This window comes from Ovis aries, chromosome 2 (genome assembly GCF_016772045.2).
Source record: "Ovis aries strain OAR_USU_Benz2616 breed Rambouillet chromosome 2, ARS-UI_Ramb_v3.0, whole genome shotgun sequence".
NCBI classification, from domain to species: domain Eukaryota; kingdom Metazoa; phylum Chordata; class Mammalia; order Artiodactyla; family Bovidae; genus Ovis; species Ovis aries.
The window spans coordinates 205848131-205874778 of NC_056055.1; the positions used below are offsets into that span (position 1 = coordinate 205848131).

The 26648-nt window shown below is 41.9% G+C and overlaps 1 protein-coding gene across 4 annotated transcripts in view; it reads left to right on the plus strand.

Moving 5' to 3' along the window:
* Positions 1-20113, plus strand: part of CTLA4 (cytotoxic T-lymphocyte associated protein 4) — a 66085-nt gene extending 45972 nt beyond the window's left edge. The window contains exons 4-7 of one of the 4 annotated variants that reach the window (XM_042242589.2): positions 13545-13673; positions 16413-16760; positions 17531-17640; positions 18910-20113. In XM_042242589.2, coding sequence (XP_042098523.1) covers positions 13545-13673; positions 16413-16760; positions 17531-17640; positions 18910-19014 — 692 coding nt within the window. In that variant the 3' untranslated portion in view covers positions 19015-20113. Of the gene's footprint in view, positions 1-13544; positions 13674-16412; positions 16761-17530; positions 17641-18909 lie in introns of those variants that run through there. The other 3 variants (NM_001009214.1, XM_027963883.2, XM_042242590.1) reach the window with 3 other exon arrangements.
* Positions 20114-26648: the final 6535 nt, after the last annotated feature.

Consider the following 26648-nt stretch of genomic DNA (forward strand, 5'->3'; position numbering starts at 1 on the left):
AGTTAGAACTAGACATGGAACAACAGACTGGTTCCAAATCAGTAAAGGAGTATGTCAAGGCAGTATATTGTCACCCTGCTTATTTAACTTATATGCAGAGTGCATCATGAGAAACACTGGGCTGGAGGAAGCACAAGCTGGAATCAAGATTGCTGGGAGAAATATCAATAACCTCAGATATGCAGATGACACCACCCTTATGGTAGAAAGTGAAAGAGGAGAGTGAAAAAGTTGGCTTAAAGCTCAACATTCAGAAAATGAAGATCATGGCATCTGGTCCCATCACTTCATGGCAGATAGACGGGGAAACGGTGGAAACAGTGGCTGACTTTATTTTTCTGGGCTGCAAAATCACTGCAGATGGTGATTGCAGCCATGAAATTAAAAGACGCTTACTCCTTGGAAGGAAAGTTATGACCAACCTAGACAGCATATTCAAAAGCAGAGACATTACTTTGCCAACAAAAGTCCGTCTAATCAAGGCTGTGTATTTTTCCAGTGGTCATGTATGGATGTGAGAGTTGGACTATAAAGAAAGCTGAGTGCCAAAGAATTGATGCTTTTGGACTGTAGTGTTGGAGAAGACTCTTGAGAGTCCCTTGGACTGCAAGGAGATCCAACTAGTCCATCCTAAAGGAGATCAGTCCTGGGTGTTCATTGGAAGGACTGATGTTGAAGCTGAAACTCCAATACTTTGGCCACCTGATGCGACGAGCTGACTCATTAGAAAAGACGGTGATGCTGGGAAAGATTGAGGGCAGGAGGAGAAGGGGATGACAGAGGATGAGATGGTTGGTTGGCATCACCGACTCGATGGACATGGGTTTGGGTGGACTCTGGGAGTTGGTGATGGACAGGGAGGCCTGGTGTGCTATGATTCATGTGGTGGCAAAGAGTCGGACATGACTGAGCGACTGAACTGAACTGAACTGAACTGAAAGCCACATCTGTAACTCCAATCTCTTATATCCCACACCACCATTTTACGCATTGTATCCCTTACATACTGTGACTAAATTCTGACTCAATAAATTGGAATTAGAGAGCATGAGAAAGTCTTTATCTCCCTCTAATGTATTGTATCTTGGCTGAATATTTGCTGGGAAACACAGTGGGAATGATCGATTAACTCAGAATTTATTTAAAATATTTTGTAGAAAATAATTTGTGAATTTCACTGATTGGTTTTTGATCTTTAAAGCTTGAAACTGAGGATAGAACAATCCCTTTTTTTTTTTTTGGCATTAAATCTTGGTACATCCCAAACTGCTATAAATCTGAAAACATTCTTATCTAAGTCAGTGTCAATAGAAATGTGGTTAAATCTAAGTAAGAGTTTCCTGACTTTTAAACTAGTGAGTTTAAAAAAAATTACTATTTATGCTGTGGTAATTTGAGTTACAGAATCTAAAAATAGGTTCTATAATCTTATCAATTACTATCAAATTTATTTGCTAAATTTAGTACTAGAGTGACATTATCTGTACATTCTTTCTATAAAAACATCTAACAGAGCATCTTTTTTGGGGTTTTGTGATATTGAGAGCTTTCTGGAATTTTACCAAAGTTCCACCCACAATCAAAACCAATGATCTGTGATCGTTGATTAATTCTGTCAGGTAGGTCAGAATTGATACTTTTTTGAATATATGCAAATTATCCTTAGTTTAAAGTTTCTGTTTTATCTTCCTCTTCTCCATTTATGTTTGTCTTCTTCTTTCTTTTCATTTTCCTCTTTATTTCCATTCTCTTAAAAATCTTGAGGCTGTTTCCCCCAGTTTTTCTTTATTATAAGAGATATTGAAATTAATCAATATATTCAGATTATACAAATGGCATTCACATACACAAACATTTTATGATGCTAATTAAAAAAAAGCCCTGGATTTCTAGGAAGGGAGCCAGAGCATTAGGAAATGATTTATTTTCTCAAGTGAAAATAGCGATTCCAAATGATAAGAAAAAATTGCATTTACTCAACAATATTTATCACCATAACCTTGGTTACTGAATTTAGCATATAAATCAAGATAATAAACTCCAGTAGCAAAGACTTAAATTTTATAAATCATAACTTCCTTTAGCTCTTTTTTATACTGTGAGCCAAAAATTCCTAACAACTTCATTTGTTCTTAAGAGCACACTTGTCTCTTTTATAAGAGGGTGAAAAGCAGGGGGGATGGTTGACCAATGCTTCTTGACCTGCATATTTTTGGGGAGGACAGGGAAAAAATGTTTCTGGTATTTTCTAATTGTCAGCATTTCTTAACCAGTGTAAAGAAATGACCAGAGATGACAAAGTTTGCATGTGGCAATAACTTTATGTGATCAGAGTAAATTTAAGTAATGCTGAGAAGCAACCTACTCCAGTATTCTTGCCTAGAGAATTCCATGGACAGAGGAGCCTGGTGGGCTACAGTCCATGGGGTCACAAAGAGTCGGATACTACTTTGCCTGTGTGTACTGAACTGTAACTTCCTCCAATTTTAAAGGAAAACTGGAGAAGGAAATGGCAACCCACTCCAGTGTTCTTGTCTGGAGAATCCCAGGGACGGGGGAGCCTGGTGGGCTGCCGTCTATGGGGTCGCAGAGAGTCGGACACGACTGAAGCGACTTAGTAGAAGTAGTAGTAGAGAAGTAAAACAAAAATATAAGAAATGGATTCCTTAGAGTTTTAAAGGCAACTTCCTTGCGGTAACGATGCTCTTAGATGAATACAGAAACTAGGCTCCATACCTGTGCCAGACATAACCCAAGACCCTGTGTTTTCATCATAGTGTTGCCTTTGCTGCCTTGGGTCCTGATGTGCCCAAGTAAGTGCAATCATTTAGCTTCCTACTCATGGATGAAACTCTGGGCCAGAGAGTTTTCTCTTGGAGCATAATCCATGAAATAGAGCCTGTGAAGGAAAGCTGCTAAATGTAACCAGCTGTTTCTAAATTATATTCTCCTAAAGCATGCGTGAATAATACAGTTCTTTGAGCCAAAGTTTCTTGCCACAGCCTAACTCCATCTCATTTAGTTATTCTACAACCTTAAGTAACCTATTAGAAAATTGTGCCCAGGAGAAGACAGAACCAAATGATCCATATCTTAGATTCTGGCTGGTGATGGTTCAATGTGACGTGTGGTCACAATTGTAGGTGATGAGGAATAATCAGAACTTTTCCTCCTTGCTTCAACCAGTTGCAAGTTCATTCCTTTTACTCTAGGAAAGAAGCAAAACTGGCTATGTGTTTCATCTAGATTACTTAGAGAAGAGGAAAAATGTATGGCCAATACATACTGTAAGATCAGTGATATGCTTTTTAAGATGGTGAATGCCAACCGAATGCATTGGCATGACCATATATTTGTGTGTGTGTAGAGTAAACCTAAACATAACATGAAATTTACTAAACATATAAAAGTGTATGATTCAGGATATTTTCACGTTCACTATGCTGCACAACCATCACTAATATCTAGTTCAAGAACATTTTCATTATCCAAAATAAATCCCATGTCCATCAGGCAGTCATTCTCCATTTCCTGATTTTCCCCCCAGTCTCTGGTCATCCACAGATTGCTTTCTATCTTTATGGATTTGTCTGTTCTGGATATCTCATACAAATGGAGTTATATAATATGTGACCTTTTGTGCATTATTTCTTTCAGGGTACTATTTTCAAGGTTCCTCTATGTTGTAGCATGCATCAGTACCTTATTCCTCTTTATGGCTGAATATGGAAGGTTTCCCAGGTGGCTCAGTGGTAAAGAATCTGCCTGCCAATGCAGGAGACACAGCAGACGTAGGTTTGATCCCTGGGATGGGAAGATCTCCTGGAGGAGGAAATGGTAATCCACTCCAGTATTCTTGCTGGAAAAATCCCATGGACAGAGGAGCCTGGTGGGTTACAGTACATGGGGTTGTAGAGAGACTCGATTGTGCAGCTGAGCACACACACATACACATGCATATACCACTTTTTCTTTATCCATTCATCACTTGATGAACACTTGGGTTGTTTCCATCTTTTGACTATTGTGATTAGTGCTACTATAAGACCAAGTTTTCTTCTTTTTTTTTTTTTTACTTAAAATTTGATTTGCTGATCTGTCTTCTAGGGGACCCAAGACCCACCAGGAAGTTTGGTGGGGCTGAGTTTCAAGTTGCAAACTAGCTGGAAATTAGAGTTAGAAGCCCTTGGGAAGACGGTGAATGATGTTAAAGGCAACCCACTCCAGTACTCTTGCCTAGAAAATCCCATGGACGGAGGAGCCTGGTGTCCATGGGATCGCAAAGAGTCGGACATGACTGAGCGACTTCACTTTTTTTTTTCTTTCACTTTTTATGGACTTTTGAGCTCTCATCTTAGTTCTGCCACTAACAGGTTATGCATATAATTTGGGGTAGATCAGTTCACCTTGCAGGGGCTTTGTTTACTTTCTGTAAAATGGGAGGGTAGAACTCACATTTCTTTTAGGATTCAGTGCCCACAACAGGCTGTGCAATCGCCCTGTGTTCCTCATCATCTAACACAACTTTCTGCACCATCACAGCTACTATCATGTAAACTACAAAGGAGTAAAGATGCTCCTTTTCTATGTGCAAGGTGTGACCATAAGGTGTGGAGAAGATCAAGGCCTGAAATCATTCAAATGTTGCAATAGCAGCAGGGCTTGAAATAACATAGCTCAAAATATGAAAACAGTGATTGTCTCTGCCACCAAGAATCTGAAATAAATGCTTCAGGCTGAGATGACCTAACCACAAATAACATGGGAGAAATGGGTTCCATTAAATCTTTGACACTTCCAATGCCCACTATTTATAGCTGCTGCTCCGACTCTGTCTGACTCTGTGCAACCTCATAGATGGCTAGCTAGCAACTTTTTAGGGTGGGGTGGGTTATTCAGTATCAAAGGCAATTTTGACTTGCACTCCAAGGTTTCTTACTCCTTTCACTAAGGTAGGCAAACAGTGCCTGGTACACTTTCCTCTTTAGTAAAATGAAAATGATACTAGGCCAATCTCAACTTGTCCTAAACAGCAATCAGGCAGGCTGTGAGTACCTTTCAGGTGGAGAGAGCTGGGGTGCATGATAGATTAAATATTGATTATTTACTCTTCTCTTTCTATTTCTGCTTGATGATTAAGGAATAAGATCTAGATGTGTGATCCTAGGCAAGCCACTTTTCTTCTCAGCAAATCACTTATCCAATGTATAAAATAAAAGGGTCGTCTATTTTGAAAATATCTATTCTTGGTTTTGGATGAAGTCACTGACTTAAACTATTCATGGCTGGCAGTGTGGCAACAAGGGTGAAGGATTAAGAATAAAACACAATCTAACTTAATTGTACTTTTAGGTGTGAGATGCTAAGAAGACAGAGATAATCAGAGATGATTAAGGCAAAAACCGGAAATATGAGACCGATATCCATAAATGGAGATAAGACATTCAAAAGTGCTCAATCATATATAGTAAGCAGCTTGGGTAATTAGAACATAGATTACCCCCTTCAAATTACTTTGTGACAATTGTAGTCACAGTTGACTTTATCATTTATTCATTCAAAAGTTTATCTGTCTTTGTCTCTGCATAAATAAAGCTCTGATAGCTGAGAATTAGCCTTCAGCTGAAGCAGCCTCTGCATTTCATTTTGTCACTAAGACTAGTAGATAAAACTTTGCTTCCCTGGCAACAATTTCCACATCCCCCCACCCCATTCTTCGCTCCTCCAGCGAGGGGACCCTGTAGAATAAAAAGTCGGCAGGAACCACTCTATTTCCCTACTAAGGGATGCGCAGGAAGTCCACAGCCCAGAGCCGTCCATTTTTACCTGACTTTATGATGTAGATTAATTTCCTAGGGACTGAAAATTCACCTACCACGTTTATTTAAGTAAGTTCTTGGCCAGCCCGTATTTTCACCCTTTAATGGTAATGAAGCTAAAATTTCTTTCCAGTCACTTTGCATGTCATTTCCTTTCTCTTTAGCTCTCTTTCTCAGTGAGATGATTGATAGATCCTTCTTTAGCAATCACTTTGGTAGATGATTTTCTTTTTCCTTTGAAGTCGATTTTGAAAGGAGTTACACTGTGATGAGCTAATTAGCATAAAAACACAGTATATAACCTTAATTAGGCATGATTATAGGCTCAACGTAATGGGATGTCCTGAAACTGCACGCTATGCAAATATTAGACTCTTCATTCTTCCCGTTACATCTGAAACCATCAAGTAAAGGATGTTTTGCAGTATGTACCACACTCAATGCCAGGTGCAAATTTTTCAACAAAAGACTTTTTTTTGAGGGGTGGTGTACTAGTTGGGGAAAGGATTATAGCAGGTTTAGAAAAAAGAAAAAAAAACCATTACAAGTTCAGCTAAGCTCAGGATGAACTTTACAAATTCAGAGGAGTTTTACAATTAAGTAATAACAACCCAGTTACCCTACCCAACCCATATCTCATCTGGAATTCTGAAGGCACTTCACTGTAGGCATCACTGTGAGTTATGCAAATGGACAGATCTTTCAAATCCAGTAACCACTAAGAGTACTACAAAACCAGTCTGGGGTTTACTCAGACTAGTAGGATATAGGAAGATGGTGAGGAAATGAAATCACAGTGAATCCCCGAACCCTAATTTTAGCCAATTATTTTCATTTCCTTTACCACCAACCTTTTTTTTAAAAAAATATTAGAGTGATAAAAGTAAATAACAAAATTGATTTTCCCCTTCCTACCCTGAAATGACAACATCCAAGGATGTGATACCCTCAGACATTTGAATATTCAACCACTGAATATTTGAGAGCTCACAATACAGAAATCTTTGATTGTGTCTAGAGTTGTGAGTTTTCAGACTCGGAAAAAGAAAGTGAAGTCGTTCGGTCGTGTCCAACTGTTTGCGACCCCGTGGACTGTAGCCTGCCAGGCTCCTCTGTCATTGGGGTTTTCCAGGCAAGAGTACTGAAGTGGGTTGCCATTTCCTTCTGCAGGGGATCTTCCCGACCCAGGGATCAAACCCGGATCTCCTGCATTGCAGGCAGACTCTTCACTGTCTGAACCACAAGGGAGATGCTTTTCAGACTCAATCATTTGATTCCAGATACTGATGACATTGAAAACAGCAAAAATTGAATAAATGTGTGAGTGTTAGAAAAGAAAGAACCCGATATTAGTCTAATGTACCATCCAGTCACTAGTAATGATAATGTGTGTGCTCAGTTATTTTGCTTCAGTCATGTCTGACTCTTGGTGCCCCTAGGACCTGTAGCCTGCCTAGGCTACAAAGCTGCTCTTGTCCATGGGAATTTTCAGGCAAGAATACTGCAGTAGTTGCCATGCCCTTCAGAGTGGTGACAATAAAAAAAGGGCTTATATATGAAACAACTGAAGTTTGAAATCCATGCTTTTCTCTGTATTTAATTGATGAGTTAACATTTACCGGGCATGTACTACTATATGCTAAGCACAGCTTTCAACATTTTATTGGCATAGTTGAATGTCAATAACCATTGAATCTTTACAATAACCCTACAAGATTATTGGCTATCATAACTAGCCATATTTTATAGATGATGAAGCTGAGGATCAGAGAAGTTCGAAAACCTCACCCAGGATACATCTAGTAAGCAGTGGAGGCAGGATTTGAACTCATGTCTGTCTGACTCCAGCTGTACTCTTTCTTAACCACTGTGCTGGGCTCACTGGTGCTTATCAGTCCTCTGATGGAATCCTTACTTATTAGTACCTTCTCTAGAGCTGGAAATGAGGTGCAAGAGCAATAAAAGTGTTGAGAATGAAATCAAAATGCAGAATTCTCCATTGCCTGTTTTATACAAAGGAGTTCTTAGTTAGATGCTAGGTGTGGAGTGAGGATGTTGCTGTTGTTTAGTCACCAAGTCATGTCTGATTCTTTGTGACCCCATGGACTGCAGCATGCCAGGCTTCTCTGTCCTTCACTATCTCCCAGAATTTGCTCAAACTCATGTCCACTGAGTCAGTGATGCCATCCAACCAAGTCATCCTCTGTAGCCCCCTTCTCCTGTCCTCAATCTTTCCCAGGGATGAGGGTGCAAGATAGAATTTGAAATAGGGGAGACAAAATTGCACACAACTGTAATGAATACAAACTTACATGATAGGACTTATTATTATTGCTGATGAGATAATAGGGGAAAAGAAGTACTGGGTAGGATGAGGCCAGGATTTAAAGCCAGTTTTCACCACATACTAGCTTTAGGACTGGGTCAATGAGAGACTCTACAGGAAACAGGTGATTCAAATAAGAGACTCACTGAAAGTACTACAATTGACCCTTGAACAATGTGGGAGTTAAGGAAAATCTGCACATAATTGAGAGTCGACATTTGGTATCCGTGATTCCTCCATAACTCTGGTTTTGCTTCTGTTGATTGAACCAGCCAAGCGTGGTGTGGTACTGTAGTACCACTGGAAAACACACACACACACACACATATACATGCACCTGCACTTCAAACTCGTATTGTTCAAGGGTCAACTGTATTTTAGAGGTATTAAAGAGGGTAAGGGGCAGAAGATGTTAAAGCACTCAGATGCTAGCAACAGTAGAAGCTGATACCACTTCCAGGACTGAAAGGAGCAGGGGAAGAAACAGTGAGAACTGGCATTCTAGAAGTGTCGGGGAATACCGCAGGAGCTATAGTTGTGCAGAGCTAATGTTTCTGCCAGAGGCAGGGCCTGAATCTGGGAGAAAGCAGGGAAGAAATACTCTGACCTCCATCCTCATGCCCTCTGACCTTATGCCAGTGCCTTAAATCAGCTGACTCCTCCCAGAGGCCAACCTGCCTGAGAATCAAGTCCTCTACAGGGTCTGTCTCCTAGGTAGAGAACAGATGTGAGGAAAGGGGATGGAGAATAACCTTAAACAAGCCATTCCTCTCTCTAAATTTCAGTTTGCTTATCTGTGTATCTACTATAATAATAGTGGTCTTATAATTTCTACTTTCAACATTTTACTTTGAAACTTTGCTGTATAACACAGGGAGCCCAGCTTGGCAGTCTGTGATGACCTAGAAGGGTGGGATGGAGGTGGGGTTGAAGGGATGCTTGGGAGGGGATATATGCATGCTTATGGCTGATTCGCATTGTTGTATAGCAGAAACCAATAAATATTATAAAGCAATTATCCTCCAATTAAAAATAAAAAAGAATTTATAAGAGTAGTACCATGAGCACACCGATATAGTCTTTACCTTAGATTCTCCAGTTGTTAACATTTTGTCATTGCTGTCTTATTAGTATTATTCTGTCTACTAATACAAACATATATACATATCTTTGCTGAACCATTTGAGAATTATTTGCCAACTTTATCCCTAAATATTTAAGCAAATATCACTCCAAAACAAAGATGTTTTCCTATATAACCCTAATAAGACAATATTTGGCAAATTTAAAATTAATACGCTATCGTCAGCTATAGTCTATATTTCAAATTTGCCCAAATATCTCAATAATGCACTTTATAGTTGATTTTTTCAATCGAGGCTTGCGCATTGGATTTTGTTGTCATGCCTCCTTAATTGCATTTAATCTATAACAGTTTTTTTCAGGTTGTTTATTTTTTAATCTTTCATAATATTAACGTATTTGAGGACTCAAAGGCCAGTTTTGAAGGTCAATTGCTTTGCAGGATGCTCCCACTATGAATTTTTCTAGTTGTTTTTTCATAATTTGATTCAGTTTAAGCAATTTTGGCGGTAATGCTACAGAGGTGTGTTCTTCTCAGTATATTGCATCTGGACCTGATGTCAGAAAGGCCCATCATAGATGATCTTCAGTCTGATCACTTGGTTAAAGCAGTATCTGCTAGATTTGTTGATTATTTTCTCTCTTTGTAAATATCAAGTCATCTACTGGATAGTAAATGTGAATATATCTTTTTCACCGATATTCTTTCACGCAGTGGCTTTTACAGCTGCTATTTTGCAGTAATAGTTTCATAAAAGTGTATTTAGGGGACTTGGTAAGAGTTCTTTACAAGTTTTTACTGTGATTCTCATCTCTTTTTATGTTAAACTGTTTTCATTGATTTATCTATTAAAATAGTCGTAATGTGTTCATCATGTGTCTTGGGCCTGTGAAATTTTCACCTGTGGCTTCATAGCTGACTACGTTAACATCTTGAGCTCAGCTCCTTCTCCTGAGCTCTAGATCCACATGGCAATTGCTTTCGAGTGCCCTCACCTTACCATCTATGGATACCTTAAACTCAACATACCTGAATGAAACTCACCATCATCACTTATCTGGTCTGCTTTTCTTACATTTTCTATTCCAATAAATTACACTTCTGTTTTCTCAGTGACTCTGCAACTCAGATGGTAAAAAAAAATCTGCCTGCAATGCAGGAGACACAGGTTTGATCCCTGGGTTGGGAAGATTCCCTGGAGGAGGGCATGGCAACCCACTCCAGTATTCTTGCCTGGAGAATCCCCATGGACAGAGGAGCCTGGCAGGCTACAGTCCATGGGGTGGCAAAGAGTCAGACATGACTGAGCGACTAAGCACAGCACACATTTACTGAGTAGCCAGCCACCATAATAGGTCTTTAACATACCTGACATACATTATCTCATTTAATCCTTGCCATAGCATTGAGGCTATTTTCTGAAAATCATAGCCCCAGATTGACAGGTAGCAAGTCATTGTACTAGAATTCAAACCCAGTTCTCTTTGACTTTAAATCCTTTGCTTTAGTATAGTGATTAACAGCATCATTTTGCCTCAAATCCTGACTCTCCTACCAATGACAGGGGATTGGATAAGTCTCCTTAATCCTAGAGAATTTCATGGACAGACCATGGGGTCACAAAGGCCCAGACACGACCGAGCGACTTTTACTTCACACTCCTTAACTCTCAGTGCTTTGGTTTTCTCCTTTATGCATTGGGAAAGCCAGTAATCCCTTGCCATTGCCTTAGTTTAGACCAGGAGATGGCAAACAATGTCTTGCAGGTCAAATCCAACTTCCTCCTATTTTTGTAAATTTTGTTTTTCATTGAGGTATGATGGACATTAAAAAAATGTTTTATTGGAACACAGCCATACCCATTCATTTATGAGCTCTTTGTGGTTGCTTAAACCTTACAACAGAAAAGTTGAGTAGTGGCAACAGAGACCATTTTGTGTGGCCTGTGAAGCCTGATAGACCCTCTATAGAAAAAGCTTGCCAATACCTGGTTGCCTGGGGTGTTGCAATAGTGTCCTTCTGGGTTTTCCTGGTTATATCTTGTTCCTCCTTGAGCTCATCTTACCCATCCATCCTCCTGTGTTGGGGGAATTTCCCTAAAATGTGAACTTAATCATGCCTATTTGCTCCTTATGGTGCATTGAAGACTAAGAACTTAGACTTCTACCTACCAGTGATTCCCATACTCATCTTGTTCTCTGGCTGTAATGAATGTTAATACTTTGTGCTCTTTCCAGCCTGGCATGGGCTGTTCCTTCTGTTTGAGTATCTGTCTCCTGCCCCTTGTCTTTAACAATAAGTTCAGGGCTTACTTCCTCTGAGAAGTCCTTTCTGACTTGCACAGGCTGAACCAATGGCTTCTGCTCTTCTCTGGCAATACTTCAGTTCCAGCACTTATTCCCAATTTCCCGATCATGGGTTTAATCATCTGCCTTGCGACTGCCTTGGCTTCCTCTCAAGATTAGGATCATACATTTTTCACTTTTGTATCTCCAATGCCCAGACTGGGATCTGACCCTTGATAAGTGACCATTAGGTTGGTATCGCCTGCTGGCATTTTAGCTGTGGTTTGAGGGCTTCTGTAAGGAGCTTGTGGAGGATAGCAAAGAGCCAGGTCAGGAGAGATTTCCAGGAGGAGGTGATGTTGCCTCCTGGAGGATGAGAAGGAGGATAAAACAAAGTAATGGGAAGAAGAAGCCAGGAGGAACAGTTTTGGCAAAGGTGATGAAACCTGAAAGAGTGTGCTGGAGAGACGACAATCAGAGGAAAGGGGCACGTGAGGGAATGCTGCAAGACAGGCTAAGATGAGACGCATCAGGCCTGTATTCCACAGAGTGCCCTCTGCAGTGCTGAGGAGCATGGGCACGCAAGACCACAAAGGACTGCAGGAGGCCAGCATCACACCGCACCATCTGCTTGTGGGTCAGTCTTCTAGAAGTCCTTTAAGGCGCTATGTTTTTGTCTGGTCATCATTCAATTCTATTCACACACAGTTTCTGGCATCGCAAAGCCTCTGAATAAGTGTTTCTTTCATCATTGAAATACGTGAAAACTCCTCAGTTTTAAGAGTGATATAGTCCCCAATGCTTAGCATTTTCTTAGAGGATGAACATTTGTTCTCTTTACAGCTTTCATAAATTTAAGCACTTCAGTCATATTTAACCTCAGTTCCTGGATTTTCTGTTTGAAAAGTTCCCATTAGAGAAAAAAAAAAAAGAAAATCTATCCTCTGATGGAAGGTTCGAATATCTTGGATCATTGACTTTTTCTGGACCTTATCCAACTCTGTTTTGTCTTTGAGGAGTTAGATCTCTTAAGAATGCATGAATTTTTTCTTAATCTTCAAAACTAGAGGCAAATCAATTTATTTCTTGTGATTTGGATATTTTCTCTTAACAGAATGCTAAATGGAGCTAGGAGAAATAAACTCTGCTTTGCAAAGCACGCCAATGGTGTCTCACAGGTGGAAAGCTATTATGAATGGTGTCCAGACTCATTCGGGAGGCTTCCCTGGTAGCTTAGTTGGTAAAGAATCTGCCTGCAGTGCAGGAGATTCCTGAGTCTCTGGAAGACTCAGGAAGATCCCCTCGAGAAGGGATAGGCTACCCACTCCAGTATTCTTGGGCTTCCCTGGTGGCTCAGACCGTAAAGAATCCATCTGTAATCCATCTGTAAAACAAAACAAGACTTGGGTTTGATTCCTGGGTTGGGAAGATCCCCTGAAGGAGGGCATGGCAAAACTTCCAATATTCTTGCCTGGAGAATTCCCATGGACAGAGGAGCCTGGTGGGCTACAGTCCGTGGGGTTGGAAAGAGCTGGACACAACTGAGCAACTAAGAACAGCACAACAGACTCATTCTGTCTTTAACACAAGGGCTCAGAGGGCCAGCAGCTAAAGCAGTTCTGGGGGGTGTCAGTGAAATAAATTGGGTGACAAAAGATGCCTAGACGATTAGATAAAACTGGGACTTAGGGGGACTCCTGCGCTCCAGGAAATTCTCCAAGTCTCCACTTATCCTCAAAGTGAACAAGAAGCTTCAGTTTCAAATTGAGTGCATTTTCCATCCATGGATCGGCTTGTTTTGTTCAGTTTTACTTTGAGTGTTTGAGGTTATCTCTTCGACGTAGCAGCTAAACCCACGTCTTCCTTTCTCGTAAAACCAAAACAAAAAGGATAGATACATGTGCCTTCTGTGTGTGCACATGTTACATACCTGGGATCAAAGCCAGCTATATAAAGTCCTTGATTCTGTGTGGGTTCAAACACATTTCAAAGCTTCAAGATCCTGAAAGTTTTTGCTCTGCTTCCTGAAGACCTGAACAAGCGCTCCCATAAAGCCATGGCTTGCTCTGGATTCCAGAGTCATGGGACTTGGCGGACTTCTCGGACCTGGCCCTGCACTGCCCTGTTTTTTCTTCTCTTCATTCCTGTTTTCTCTAAAGGTGAGCGAGACTTTTGGAGCATGAAGGTGGAGGAGGTGTTTCTCCCACTGGGTTTCATTTCTTTTCTCAGTCAAGGGCAGAGATTTATAGCAAAGCCAGAAGCTAAAGGTGAGACTCCAGTCTCCTGGTTTGGGCAGCTTTGTATTCCAAGGCAGGCAAGGGACAGCTGGAAGGAGCAAACCAGCAGAGACACAGCTAGCAACAGCTTACTGGGCATGGAGTGGAAGCTTAATGAGTATATGTGAGTTGGTCTGGGAGACAGGAGAAATTTCAGACACTTCTATAAGACTGGAAGAAAATACTGTAAAGGTAAGCGATGTAAGAGAGAAGAGAGACCATCCTAAATCCATTTGGGCTTGGAATAAGGGTTAGCTCAAGGTTTCCTTTTTAAAAAACATTGATTGAAGCAAATTATGAGATGTTTCTTTCCTATCAATTCAAGGTTTTAAGGTCTTCTGATTCATTTTTATAAACAAATGAGCCTGCTTGTTTAACACTGCAGCCTTCTTTACTCAATGCAAGGTTTTAAGATCCACTGAGTCAACTGTATAAACTAGTTAGCTAGTAATTATTTTTAAAATGAAGCAGTTTGAAGTAGTAAAACAAAAAAAAAAAAAGGGAAGAAAGAATGAAATAATAAAGGAACAAACAAAAGAAAGGGCCATAGGTCTGTTTGGCATAAGATACTTAATTGTTGCCTGACTTATCTCTGAAGTTTAGGGGCAGGTTCCCCAGTTTTCAGATGAAATAAAGCCCTTTAAAGGCTGATACTAGGTTTGTTACATGGTTTACAGTGGTGATCTTTTCTAATAAATTTCTGCTTTCTATCCCTGTAGACCTCGGTTGAAAAACTATGTGGTTTGTACAAAGTAGGGGCTCAAAAAATATTTGCTTATTTAATTTTTCCTGTATAAGAAATATTCACACATATTTTCTTAGTTTACATGTTTTAAATAATGTAAAGGTTAAATATCCAGAGAAACAATCACATTTACTTTTAAGAAAATTTGTCTCAACCTGTCTCTGGGATCCGCTCTTGGTGGATATTGGAAAATGAAGTGTGGCCAGATTTGGTGGTAATAATTGGAAGCTTGCTATGGGGGAGGGCAGGAAACTTGGTCTCCTTTAGGTTTAGAGTCAACACAACAAATGGGAAGCATACAGTGATGCACAAAAACATCCTTTAATACAGGGCGGAATTTAAGTACTACGGTGGAGTTGTAATAGTACAGAGGATGCTCAGAGGGCATCTCTGGTAGACAGAAATGAGGGCTGAGGAAGAAAACTGTTGTCTAGCCAACCAGGGTTTCTGCATTACCCATGGCAATGGCGCTGCCATATTATTCTCTCTTGTGGGTGCCCATACAGGTGCCTGGGGGAAAGACTAGTGCTTTCAGTCTAAAGGAACAGGTGTCCTGGAAACTCAGACTGGAGTAGTAAATTAGGATCAGGTTATAGAGACAGTGAGTGTTATTTACTTTATTTGATTTTGCAGTCGACGGCTCAGAGGTCAAAGAATCCGCCAGCCAATGCAGGAGACATGGCTTTGGTCCCTGGGTCAGGAAGACCAAGGAGGAGGGTCTTTTTGCCATTTCCTCCTCCAGGAGGAAACCTACTGGCGACCTACTCCAGTATTCTTGCCTGGGAAATCCTATGGCTAGAGGAGCCCAAAGGACTACAGTGTACAGGGTTGCAAAGAGTCAGACATGACTCAGCAACAACAACCAAGTGTATAAGGCATGAAAAGGTTTGAAGAGAATGAGTTACTCAGTTCCATCCAGGTTTTGAGTGTCACTTGTATGATGGGTGGACTAGAAAGGGGCTGAGTTACTTATAGGAAGGTAATTTGTCATGAAGCCATCATTTTTTATATGATGTGAGTCCTTTTGTATGGAAAGCTGGCCTCCCTTCTCCTGTAGAAGCGAGAAGACAAAGGATAGAGGAATACAAGGTGTTCAAGTGAAGGAGAGAGGGTGGAGGAAGGGGTGATGGCAGTGTCAGGGGAAGCCCATAGAAGTGAATGGCAGGGTTGCCTCAGCCTACAGAGGAAGCGACCCGGTGCCCTCCCTCTGCGGCTTCCTCCATCAAGCAGCATCCTTCACTCTGCGGTAATAACACAGGGAAGTGGGGTGGCCAGCACGTTAGCCAGGGCTCGGCTCCCCATGGGCAATCGAGATCCAAGGCCAGGTTGACGTAAGCAGAGGTAATTAAGGTGTACTTTGAGAGGTAAGGCAAGATTCTCTACCTCAGCCTCCAAAATTTCCCCTACTACCTTTTACAGTTCCTACAGCTCTACTATAACTTTAGAATACCAGAGTTGGGAGGCACTGTGATGTCATCTGAGCTAAACCCCTCTTTTGCATGGGAGGGAAAATGAAGGCTATGAGGGAGGTGCAGCTTTCCCCAAACCATGTATTTCATGGTAGAGCCAGCCCTTCTGTCTGTCGCATCGGTGTTCTCATTGCCATAGCCAACTGCCTTCCAAAAACTGTTTTCCAGTAAGGAAGCACCTTTATGGAAGAGAAGCCAGAAGGCAGCAAGAGATGGAGGGAGGGGGCATTGGGGTGGACGGAAGAGGGGAGGGGTGGGGAGGGTGATAGGTTTGTTGATGAGGGGAGAGAAGGGTTGACAGGTGAAGTTGGAGGGGGCCATCAGAGATCACCCTGCCCAAGGGTTTGCCTGGACCTGGTGGTGGGTGAGCTTGAGTTCATTGATTTCCCTTTGGTTTTCCCACATTAGGGATGAATGTGACCCAGCCTCCAGTGGTGCTGGCTAGCAGCCGGGGTGTTGCCAGCTTCACATGTGAATATGAGTCTTCAGGCAAAGCTGATGAGGTCCGGGTGACAGTGCTGCGGAAGGCAGGCATCCAGGTGACCGAAGTCTGTGCTGGGACCTACATGGTGGAGGATGAGCTAACCTTCCTGGATGATTCCAGTTGCATTGGCACCTCCAGAGGAAACAAAGTGAACCTCACCATCCAAGGGCTGAGGGCCATGGACACTGGGCTCTATGTCTGCAAAGTGGAGCTCATGTACCCGCCGCCCTACTACATGGGCGAGGGCAATGGAACCCAGATTTATGTCATTGGTGAGCATCACTGACCGACACTTTTTGCACTGCTGTCTCTTCTTTGCCACGCAAACAAATTGGCCCCTTGATTTTGGGTCTTTCATGTCTAGGATTGTGGGAATTCTCGTTAAGAGTTTTCTGGCACAGACATAGAGAACAAATGTATGGACACCAAGAGGGGAAAGAGGCGGGTGGTAGGACGAATTGGGAGATTGAGATCGACATATATACTCTGTGGATATTATGTATAAAATAGATAACTAATGAGAACCTACTGTAGAGCTTGGGGAACTCCACTCAGTGCTCTGTGGTGACCAAAATGGGAAGGAAATAAAAAAAAAGGGGGGGAGATATATGTATATATATAGCTGATTCACTTTGCTCTACAGTTGAAATTAGCGCAACATTGGAAAGTAACTCTACTCCAACAAAAATTAACGAAATAAAGACTTCTCTGGCATAACATGTGGTAGTCCTGCTTAGTATGGATGGTGAGACAACAGCATTTTGACTCTAAGATGAGTTGAGGAAGGTGTTTTTCCTCCCAGCAGGGAGGGGCGCTCATTCTGGAGTGATGGCCAGCATGAAATTTGGCCTTGGCCTTTGATCTGAAACTCCTAGTCGAGTAGCCCCAAGAGACAGACTTAGCTGGGGGCCAGCGATTCTATTTAGGGTTGGACATCAAGGTTTGGCAGCTTGAACTTATTCGCTTTCTCACCAGTCAGGGGAGTAAGGCCCTAGAATTTAGAAAGCATCTCAGGGAAGCTCTACTTTCTTCTCTATTGCAGATCCAGAACCATGCCCGGATTCTGATTTTCTCCTCTGGATCCTGGCAGCAGTTAGTTCAGGGTTGTTTTTCTACAGCTTCCTCATCACAGCTGTTTCTTTGAGCAAAATGGTGAGTGCAATGCGGGCAATGCACCGTTCTTGGTCAGGATGCCTTTAGTGATGATAAATGACCAAGTGACGCCGTTGAGTCGAGTTCTCTTGAGATGAAGCAATAAGTGAAGAAGAGCAAGGACAGTGGTAAAGAACACACTAGAACCCTTGGCATTGGCCTTTGAGGTTTCAGGATGACTAATAGTTTAGCTGAGTGTGTTTGACATTGAATGTTTGTGTGCTTTTGCACTAGGTTTCAGTCTGAGTAACTGTGTGAATAACACGGCGCAGCTGTTTTGCTCTTTATCTCCATGACAATTGTACTTGAGTTATCATAACCCTGAAACCCAAAACGAGGTTGGGCAAAATGTTGCTGGAGAAGATCACCTGGGTGGTTAGTGTCCCTCACTTCACCTGGAAGCCACCTCTCTGTGCCCCATTACTTGAGCCTTCCTTGTCTAAGCTGTAGGTGTCCACGTAACCCCTGCCCAGGGCTCCCTGTTACCCAGTCTGCTTGACTGGCAAGTCTTACCCTCCTTTCCAGCACAGTAAAAGAGAACCCAGTTTTTATTTATTGCAGTTGTAGAAGAGACAGAGGTCTGGAATCAGTGCTCCCGTCACAGTTTCTCTCTGACAGTCACTTTCAGCCTCCTTTGCCTATGGCTGGCTTCGCCATCACAAACCTTCCTCTCCCCTCCCTCTTTGCCTCCCTCGCCTCCACATTCTATTCCCAGATGCTCTATAATCTGTTCTGTGGCAGTAGCTTCTTTCTACCTCATTTGCTACAAACTGCCACGCAGACTAATACATTAGATCTTGGTTTACTGAGGTGATAAAAACTGGAAATCAGTGTGGACAGAGAAAAAACGAATCAAAAGTATATGAGGAGTAGAGATGAGGACTACAGCTCTCAAAGAGAATAATTGAAGTTTATTATCTTAGCAAGCTCATCCCCTGACACACAAGACCCAGTCAGTTATCACAGGCGTTTTGGAAGTTCTTTCTAAAGCTGTTTCAGAGTTTCTTCCTCCTGTCTCCCTGTCAGGGAAAATGATTTCTATTTTATGTCAATAGCACAGGGTTTTTTTGTTTTTTTGTTTTTGTTTTTTTACATGAAATGAATTTTAATAGCTGAATCAAGAAAATCTCCTGAGGCTTATAATTTTGCATGTTATGAACATTCATTTTTCAGTGGGGTAGGGACCCAATATTTGTTGATTCCTATTACAGTTAGAAGTAGCTTCTGTATTCCTCAGTACTAATGATTGTTTCTTTTTATGTTTGGCAGCTAAAGAAAAGAAGCCCTCTTACTACAGGGGTCTACGTGAAAATGCCCCCAACAGAGCCAGAATGTGAAAAGCAATTTCAGCCTTATTTTATTCCCATCAATTGAGAGACCATACTGAAGAGAAAGGACTATTTTCTAATTTCTAAGAGCTGAGGCAATTCTAACTGTTTGCTATCCAGCTATTTTTGTTTGTTTGTGTTTTGGGGGGGGGATTCATCTCTGACATAAAGCAGGATGCAGAACCCCAGTTCAGTGTACTACAATTTAAAGGAAAGGAGCAGAAGAGCAGAGCCAGGCTGGCTCTGTCACATCTGGTCCAGTTACAGTAGAAGCATCACTTGAGAGTGTGTTGGGGAAGCAGCATTACGACCCAGGGTCAGGGCAACAGTTAGGGAATAGTACCATCCCAAGAAAGCAATGAAAGAAGGTGGGGAGAGGATGGTATTGTATACATCTTGTATTTACCAGTGGGAAGTTTCTAGCTGAAATGTCTTTCAGTAAAATACTTATGCTGTGTTATTTTTCTTAACAAATATATAATTATGTGAAGACTTTAAAAATACTCACATGGCTATATTTTAGTCAGTGATTCCAAAGGTTGTATTGTAACAATATGTATTTTTTTATTTGATAGTATTGTGCATGGGGACCACATGTGCTTTTGTGTATTTGCTGATTGTCTGAATAGAAACACTATATGGCAGTGTCTTCCCATCATGGGTTCAGGGGAAGTTTTATGGTGGAGACTCAGGACACTAAAACACTGGGTAGAGTACAAGGTCACGTGCCAACTGGCTTGGAAATCGGATAAGGTCATAGCTGATCCTTGCAGACATGTGGGCTGCATTGGTGGTGACATGTGCTTTGGGCTTTTATGCCAGCTCCTTTCCCTTCCTTTAACAAGGAAGCCAAAACAGGTGGCATCTGAGTTAATTTGATGGAATATCATCGTCGTGGAGAAATCGGCTCATTTCAGGAGTCTTGTGGGTATGAACCTCAAGGAAGCTCCAATTCTACTGGGCGCCAATTCCTTACACATGGTTAATGCCACAGACAGGAAAAAGCAGCAAATGGCAAAACAGGGTGCAAAGGTCTCTGAAAACTAACACTGTTGGTGTTTTTTAACTTGATATTTTCCATGAAAATGCAACAACATGTATAATATTTTTAATTAAATAAAAATCTGTGGTGGTCGTTTTCCAGAGTTGTTTTTAACCTTCCGTAGATGTGAGTATTGTGTTTATTTTTGATTGATTCATTCAGCACTTGGTTGACTCTTCAATATTAGGAAGAGCGGGAACAAATTAAAAAAAAACCCAAAGGGCAAATCACGCTTCATGAATCAGCTGTCCACCAACTCTTTACCTGCAAGCCCCTCTTAAAAGGAATTCATCCTTTGTCGTTTTGATTTCTTCCTCACTGTTTGGGATGCGAAGCAGCTACCACACACAGCTCCAGCAGCCCTTAATAAATCACACAGCGTTCTCTTTAGCACAGGTTTCTCACCTCCTCTTTCTTACCCAGGCCTTTCTCAACTCTACTGAAACACAGATTACAGTTGCCATGGCAACTCCACTGTCGTCAACCCTGCAGCCATTTTGCTCTGCTTCTGCGGTACATGATCTTTCCCTTGTGGCTTCCAGATGGACTCATTCACAAATGTGAGGAACACAGCCCTTCTGTGATTGTTGGTTAACCAGTATGTTGCCTCAGCCTGCTTGGTTTCCACTTAAGGTTTCTCGTTCTTGACCTCCACATCCTGTTGTTGCTTTCTGCAATGACTCTCAAAGTGGCCAGGGACCACCTATAATTGAATCAACTGGGTCACTTACAAAAAATGCTGATTCAAGTGCTTAACCTCAGATGTACTGAATCAGAATCTTCAGGCTGTGGGACCAGGAGTTTGCTCTCCCAACAAACCCCCCCAGTGCGTCTCAGATCCATCACGTTTTGAGGACTGCTGTTTAGGCAGCTCTCTCGCTCGCTCGCTGACTACGTGCTTTGTTGCCCAGTCATGTCCGACTCTGCGATCCCATGAGCTGTGCCCGTTCAGGCTCCTCTTGCTCACTATGTGCTCTTTTTTCCCAAGCAAGTGTAACAAACAAATGAGAAAGCACATAGTGAGCATTTCAGGAAGATTTGCTAAATAAAAAGGAATAGGTCTTCCAAATATGGTAATAACACCTAGAGTAAGCTCCTAGGGCTTCTCCAGCAGCTCAGTTGGTAAAGAATCCACCTATAATGCGGGAAATAGGGGTTCTATCCCTGGGTCAGGAAGATCCCTTGGAGAAGGGCATGGCAACCCACTCCAGTATTCTTGCCTGGAGAGTCCCATGGGCTGAGAAGCCTGGCAGTTACAGTGCATAGGCTCGCAGAGTTGGACACCACTGAGTTGACCGGGCACAGCACACACAGAGTAAGCTCCTGCTTTGTAGAAGACTGTTCCTTTTTATTTCTTGGTCTTTGGTTGGAAGCCATGAAGAAACACATCGTTTAGGAATGCCAGTGAATAGTTGATTACCATTTTTGTTCCTCCAAGTCTTTAGAGAGATCATTTTTCTCCATAGTTGACAGAAGATCTAAATGACAGGGAGGGTCTTCAGGGATGTCTCAGGCATTTTTCAGACATAAACCTAATATCTTCTTTACACAAGAATATCCTAATATCTCCTCTACTATTATCTGAAATACCACTATTGAGCTAAGAACTGCTTTCTACACTCAGTCTCAGTTTTGAAGAGATAAAATACTCTTTAACTCAAAAAAGTTTCTCCTATGGCAGAAGAAATGGGCAAGAAAATGATCAAGGTCCTGGGGAAGCCCAAAGACTCCACTCATCCCAGTGAGACTCGGTCTACCATGGAGGGAGAGCCTGGGCACTGCGCCCCTCCTCCTGGAACCACTAGTCTCAGGTAGGAATCTGGAGATGAGGGGAACAGGATACAGCTACCAGGGGTTGCCTGGGCCAACCCCAACTCTTACCAGTCCCTAGCACATACATCTTCTCATCTCCCTTCTTCCAACATGGTACTCTCATTTCTGCCATTTCCCATTTCCCTGTTGCTCACCCCTAAATATCTCTATCCCTCATTTTTGCATCTATAAAGATTCATCTCAGATTCTGCTCCCTCTATCAGATGTGCTGACACTTCAAACATACATGAATGTTTTCCCCTTGTTTCGTAGCTACACTCAGTTTCATCTCTAATCATTTCAAATATGAATGTCTTTAGCCTGGGTGGGAACTTCTCCAAAATAGGCATCATCACAGCCTTAAGCACACAGTAGATGCTCAAATAAATATACTGGAGAGTTGAGGACATCTGGGATGATGGGAGGGACATGTCTTCTATGTGGAACCTGGCTGTGCTTCTGAAGGTGGCTTCAGCATAATCTGTTTCCTTTTTGACCAACAGAATTATGTGTAGGTCAATCTAATAATATTTCTCAGTTTAAACCTTTAAGGCTCTGGAATGTGAGCTCCTGCTGGCTTCTCTGCCCCACACATTCTACTTTTATCTCAATCTAATCGTCCAGTGTTTTTTGGTGTGTGTGTGTAGGGGGTGGGGAAAATGAATTCTCAATTTTAGTCTCTATTTTTTGAACAGTGGGTTGTTGCTAAAATTGACTATATTTTTATACAGAGTTTGAACCCTCTTTTATATCCACAGTTAATACACATTTAATTTACTTGGGATCCAAATTTGCAAACTTGCAGAGTACATCATGTAAAATGCTGGGCTGGATGAAGTACAAGCTGGAATCAAGATTGCTGGGAGAAATATCAACAGCCTCAGATATGCAGATGATACCACTCTAACATCAGAAATTGAAGAGAAACTAAAAGCTTCCTGATGAGGGTAAAAGGGGAGAGTGGAAAAGCTGTTTAAACTCAACATTCAAAATGAGAAAATCATGGCATCTGGTCCCATCACTTTGTGGCAAACAGAAGAGGAAAAAGTGGAAGTAGTGACAGATTTTATTTTCTTGGGATCCAAAATCACTGCAGACAGTAACTGAAGCCATGAAATTAAAAGATACTGCTCCTTGGAAGGAAAGCTATAACAAACCTAGGAGGCATATTAAAAACCAGGGATGTCACTTTGCTGACAAAGGTCCATATAGTCAAAGCTATGGTTTTTCCAGCAGTCATGTATGGATGTGAGAGTTGGACCGTAAAGGCTGAACAGTGAAGAATTGATGCTTTTGAATCGTGGTGCTGGATAAGACTCTTGAGAGTCCCTTGGACTGCGAGGAGATCAAAGCAGTCAATCCTAAAGGAAGTGAATCCTGAATATTCACTGGAAGGACTGATGCTGAAGCTGAAGCTCCAATGCTTTCACCACTTGATGCGAAGAGCTGACTCTTTGGAAAAGACCCTGATTCTGGGAACGATTGAAGGCAAAGGAGAAGGGAGTGACAGACAATGAGATGGTTAGATAGTATCACCGACTCAATGAACATGCATGTGAGCAAACTCCGGGAGATAGTGGAGGACAGAGGAGCCTGCTGGGCTACAGTCCGTGGGGTCAAAAAGTGGGACACAACCTAGTGACTGAAGAACTAACTTGCAAATTGTTGATGTCACTGTGCTGTTAATTGGAGAAAAGCCAATTAGGAAGGAGGAGAATTTATACGTTTAAGTTATTGTCTGGGAGAGGTCTCAAAGGTAAGGAGAACTTGGGTTTTCTCAGGAAAGCTACTCTGTTGTTTGACTTCTCTTTTGCACCTGGTTAGAGCCGTGACTCGGGTGCTACAGAGGCCTTGTTCTGTTGTACACTTTTGTTTTCCTCAGCACAGGCCAGTTTTCTTTGTTCAGACTCGAAGGATGACACGACCTAATGGTGGAGAGGGAGGAAACATTCTTTCCTTCCTCGCTTGCGTGTCCCTGTCTACAGCCTGGGGTAGGAGTTTGTAAGTAGGTTTGCCAGATTCAGCCAAAAGAAAAAAAAAAAAAAACAAACAACAAAAACCCTCAAAACCCAAAAACAGGATGCCCTGTGTTTGATCTGACAACCCTATCAGCAGGAAACTTTGTACCTTAATGTGGTGTGAATAAAAAGTGTTTTGCTGACCCCTCCACAGGAGTTTGTGGGCAGGAAGAGCCTGAGACCATGATTGCTGTTTCCGAACTGACACGACCTCCTGTTCTCACTCCCGGGCACATGTCGGATGATGCTCAGTTTCGCTGGAGGCTAACAGGTCCTGCAAAGGGGGCCGTTCTTTATCTTCTGAAGATTTTTCTTAGAGGTCACCTCCATTTGTTCTGTGTGGTGTGGAGTCTGACGTTCAGACCCTTCTTGGAAATCTTTGCTTTTGTGGTGGACTTGTTTACATCTGTTCTTACATTGATTATGCACAATATTTAACTGAAATGTTTGGGGGAAATGTAGATCAAGGGGCCACAGACCCAGAGCTTCTCAATTATAAGGTCTGAGGCAGCGTCTGGGGGGTTTTCATTCTTCAGTGGGTCTCTGCGATCTTACTTTCAGATGCTCTGGTTTAAGTCAGCATCCTACCTTCACAGATGGTTAGGACTTAGAGAAGGGACCTTGGAAATTCTTTTCACATTTTAGAAGAAAATTAGGGCTTCCCAAGTGGCTTAGTGGTAAAGAATCCACCTGCCAATGCAAGAGACGAAAGAGATGCAGGAGACATATGTTTGATCCCTGAGTCAGGAATATTCCCTGGAGGAGGAAATGGCAACCCGCTCCAGTATTCTTGCCTGGAAAAATCCATAGACAGAGGAGCCTGCTGGGCTTCAGTCCGCAGGACTGAAGCAACTGAGCATGCATTGGAAGAAAGTTAGACTCAGAGACATTAGGAAATTTGGCCAAGGTCACAGTCTGAGAAGACAGGTCTGTAGATTTTCACATCAGGGCTCTGCTGTGGGTGACACTTTGAACCTTTCTGCCCAGGAACTGTCCTTTTTAGGCTGCTTTAGTAATGTCATTGCCACCACCCCAGACTGTTTCCAGAAAACCTGTTTTTCCTCTCACCTCCACCCCAGCTGCTCTTCTGAGCCTCAATGTGATCATTATCACTCTTTCCTGCCTGCTGTTGGCTCCATCTTTTCTTGCTCTCCCTTAAGCTTCCAGGGCCCTAGCAAGAGGGTCTTGGGTGATCCTCAGCAATCCAGCAGATGGATGCAACAGAAGAGAAGGCCAAACAACCATTGCCAACAGTGTTCCAGAAAGGTCTCCAAGGCTCTGAGAAAGCTTCTCAATTCTGCTGGAAGTCATGGAACCACCCAGTGAAATGAAATGTGCTTTTTTTTTTAAAATCACATGCCATCAGGTTACCATGACAACCAACTGTGATTTAAAAACATGATCTTAGTCACCCAAGGTGATATTGTCTTTTTGAACAAAAAGAGGAGGATCGCTCTGGGAAAAACTGTAAGGAATATATTTCAGGAGGCAACTTCAAATTTTAGAAAGCAGCACAAATGATGTTTCATGAACTATACTTTTATGACGATGTTGCCTTTTTTCTTTTGGCTTCATCTTGACATCATTTTAGTCCATGTGGCAGTCATCCCACTATTACCTTATTGGGTTGTCCAAAGAGATTTTTCTGTAACATCATATGGAAAAACCAGAGCAAACTTTTTGGCCAACCCAATATTTTATTCAATGGGTTGAAAATGAGCCTTGCTTTCCTTCCTTGTAGTTAACTTGCAACTCTAACAGTCTGTAGTCTCCTGTGAGCATCTGTTTTGTCCTGGAACATCAAAGTTATCTTTAACCATGACTTTAAGGACAGAAAGATTGGATCTGTGAATGAAGACTAATGTTCTCTAGTTGCTTTCCTGTTGAGGAAGTCGCCATACTGGATGCAGTTCATGAGCTCCTTATTTGGAATGAAGAGGGGAAAGAAACCAATTTGTGAAACGTTCAACACTGCAGAGGTATAAATTAGCTGAAGTCATTCTCACAAGATCCCTGCAGAAGAGATACTGACATCAGCCATATTTTACAGATGAGGAAACTGAGGTTTCAGGGGGATTTATTTCTTGCCCAATACCATGCAGCTCATAAGAGGTAGAGTCAGGATTAGAACCAGTGTTGAATTCCAAAGTCCACTCTCTTTTCAAATGATCATATCTGAATTCTGAGGGTCTACCTGAAAAAGGAAAAAGGGAAATGGAAAGTGAGTGGAGATCGAAGTGCTAGAGAAGCAAAGTGTGTTTCTGAGGGTTACACATGGGTTGTGGAATAAGCAAATATTCTTACTTTGAATAACTGTTTCAAAACAATTGCTTTAAGAGGCTTTTGGAAGGTGTGATGAGACTAGCTCCAACAGCTGAGAATTGTCCCTAGAGAGCAAAGAAAACAGGAAGTTGAAGACATTTAAACATAGGCTATGTGTTTGATACACAGTTTAAGCAGTATCTACTTTCCCAGTCACTGGAGCTGAAGTCCATGCAGCAACATTGCTGGCTGTAATGAGGTATTAGAACTTGTCACTCAGAGATGGGCAAATGGAAATCATTAATACAGCCCAGTGGGAAGAAATAATTTTCACATAACCATAGCATGCTCCCTCTATACATGGGGTCAAACCCCATTCAAAACAGGCTGGAGGTAAAAGAAAGTAATGACTGTTGGAAGTCAGTGTGAGTGACCTTGCAAGTATATCTGTGACCCCTGGAATGGGGTTTCTAAAGTTTCTAAAAGGATAATAATCAGCTTGGAATAGAAGGTGAGCTTGGGAGATGAGGGTAAAGAGAAGGGAGA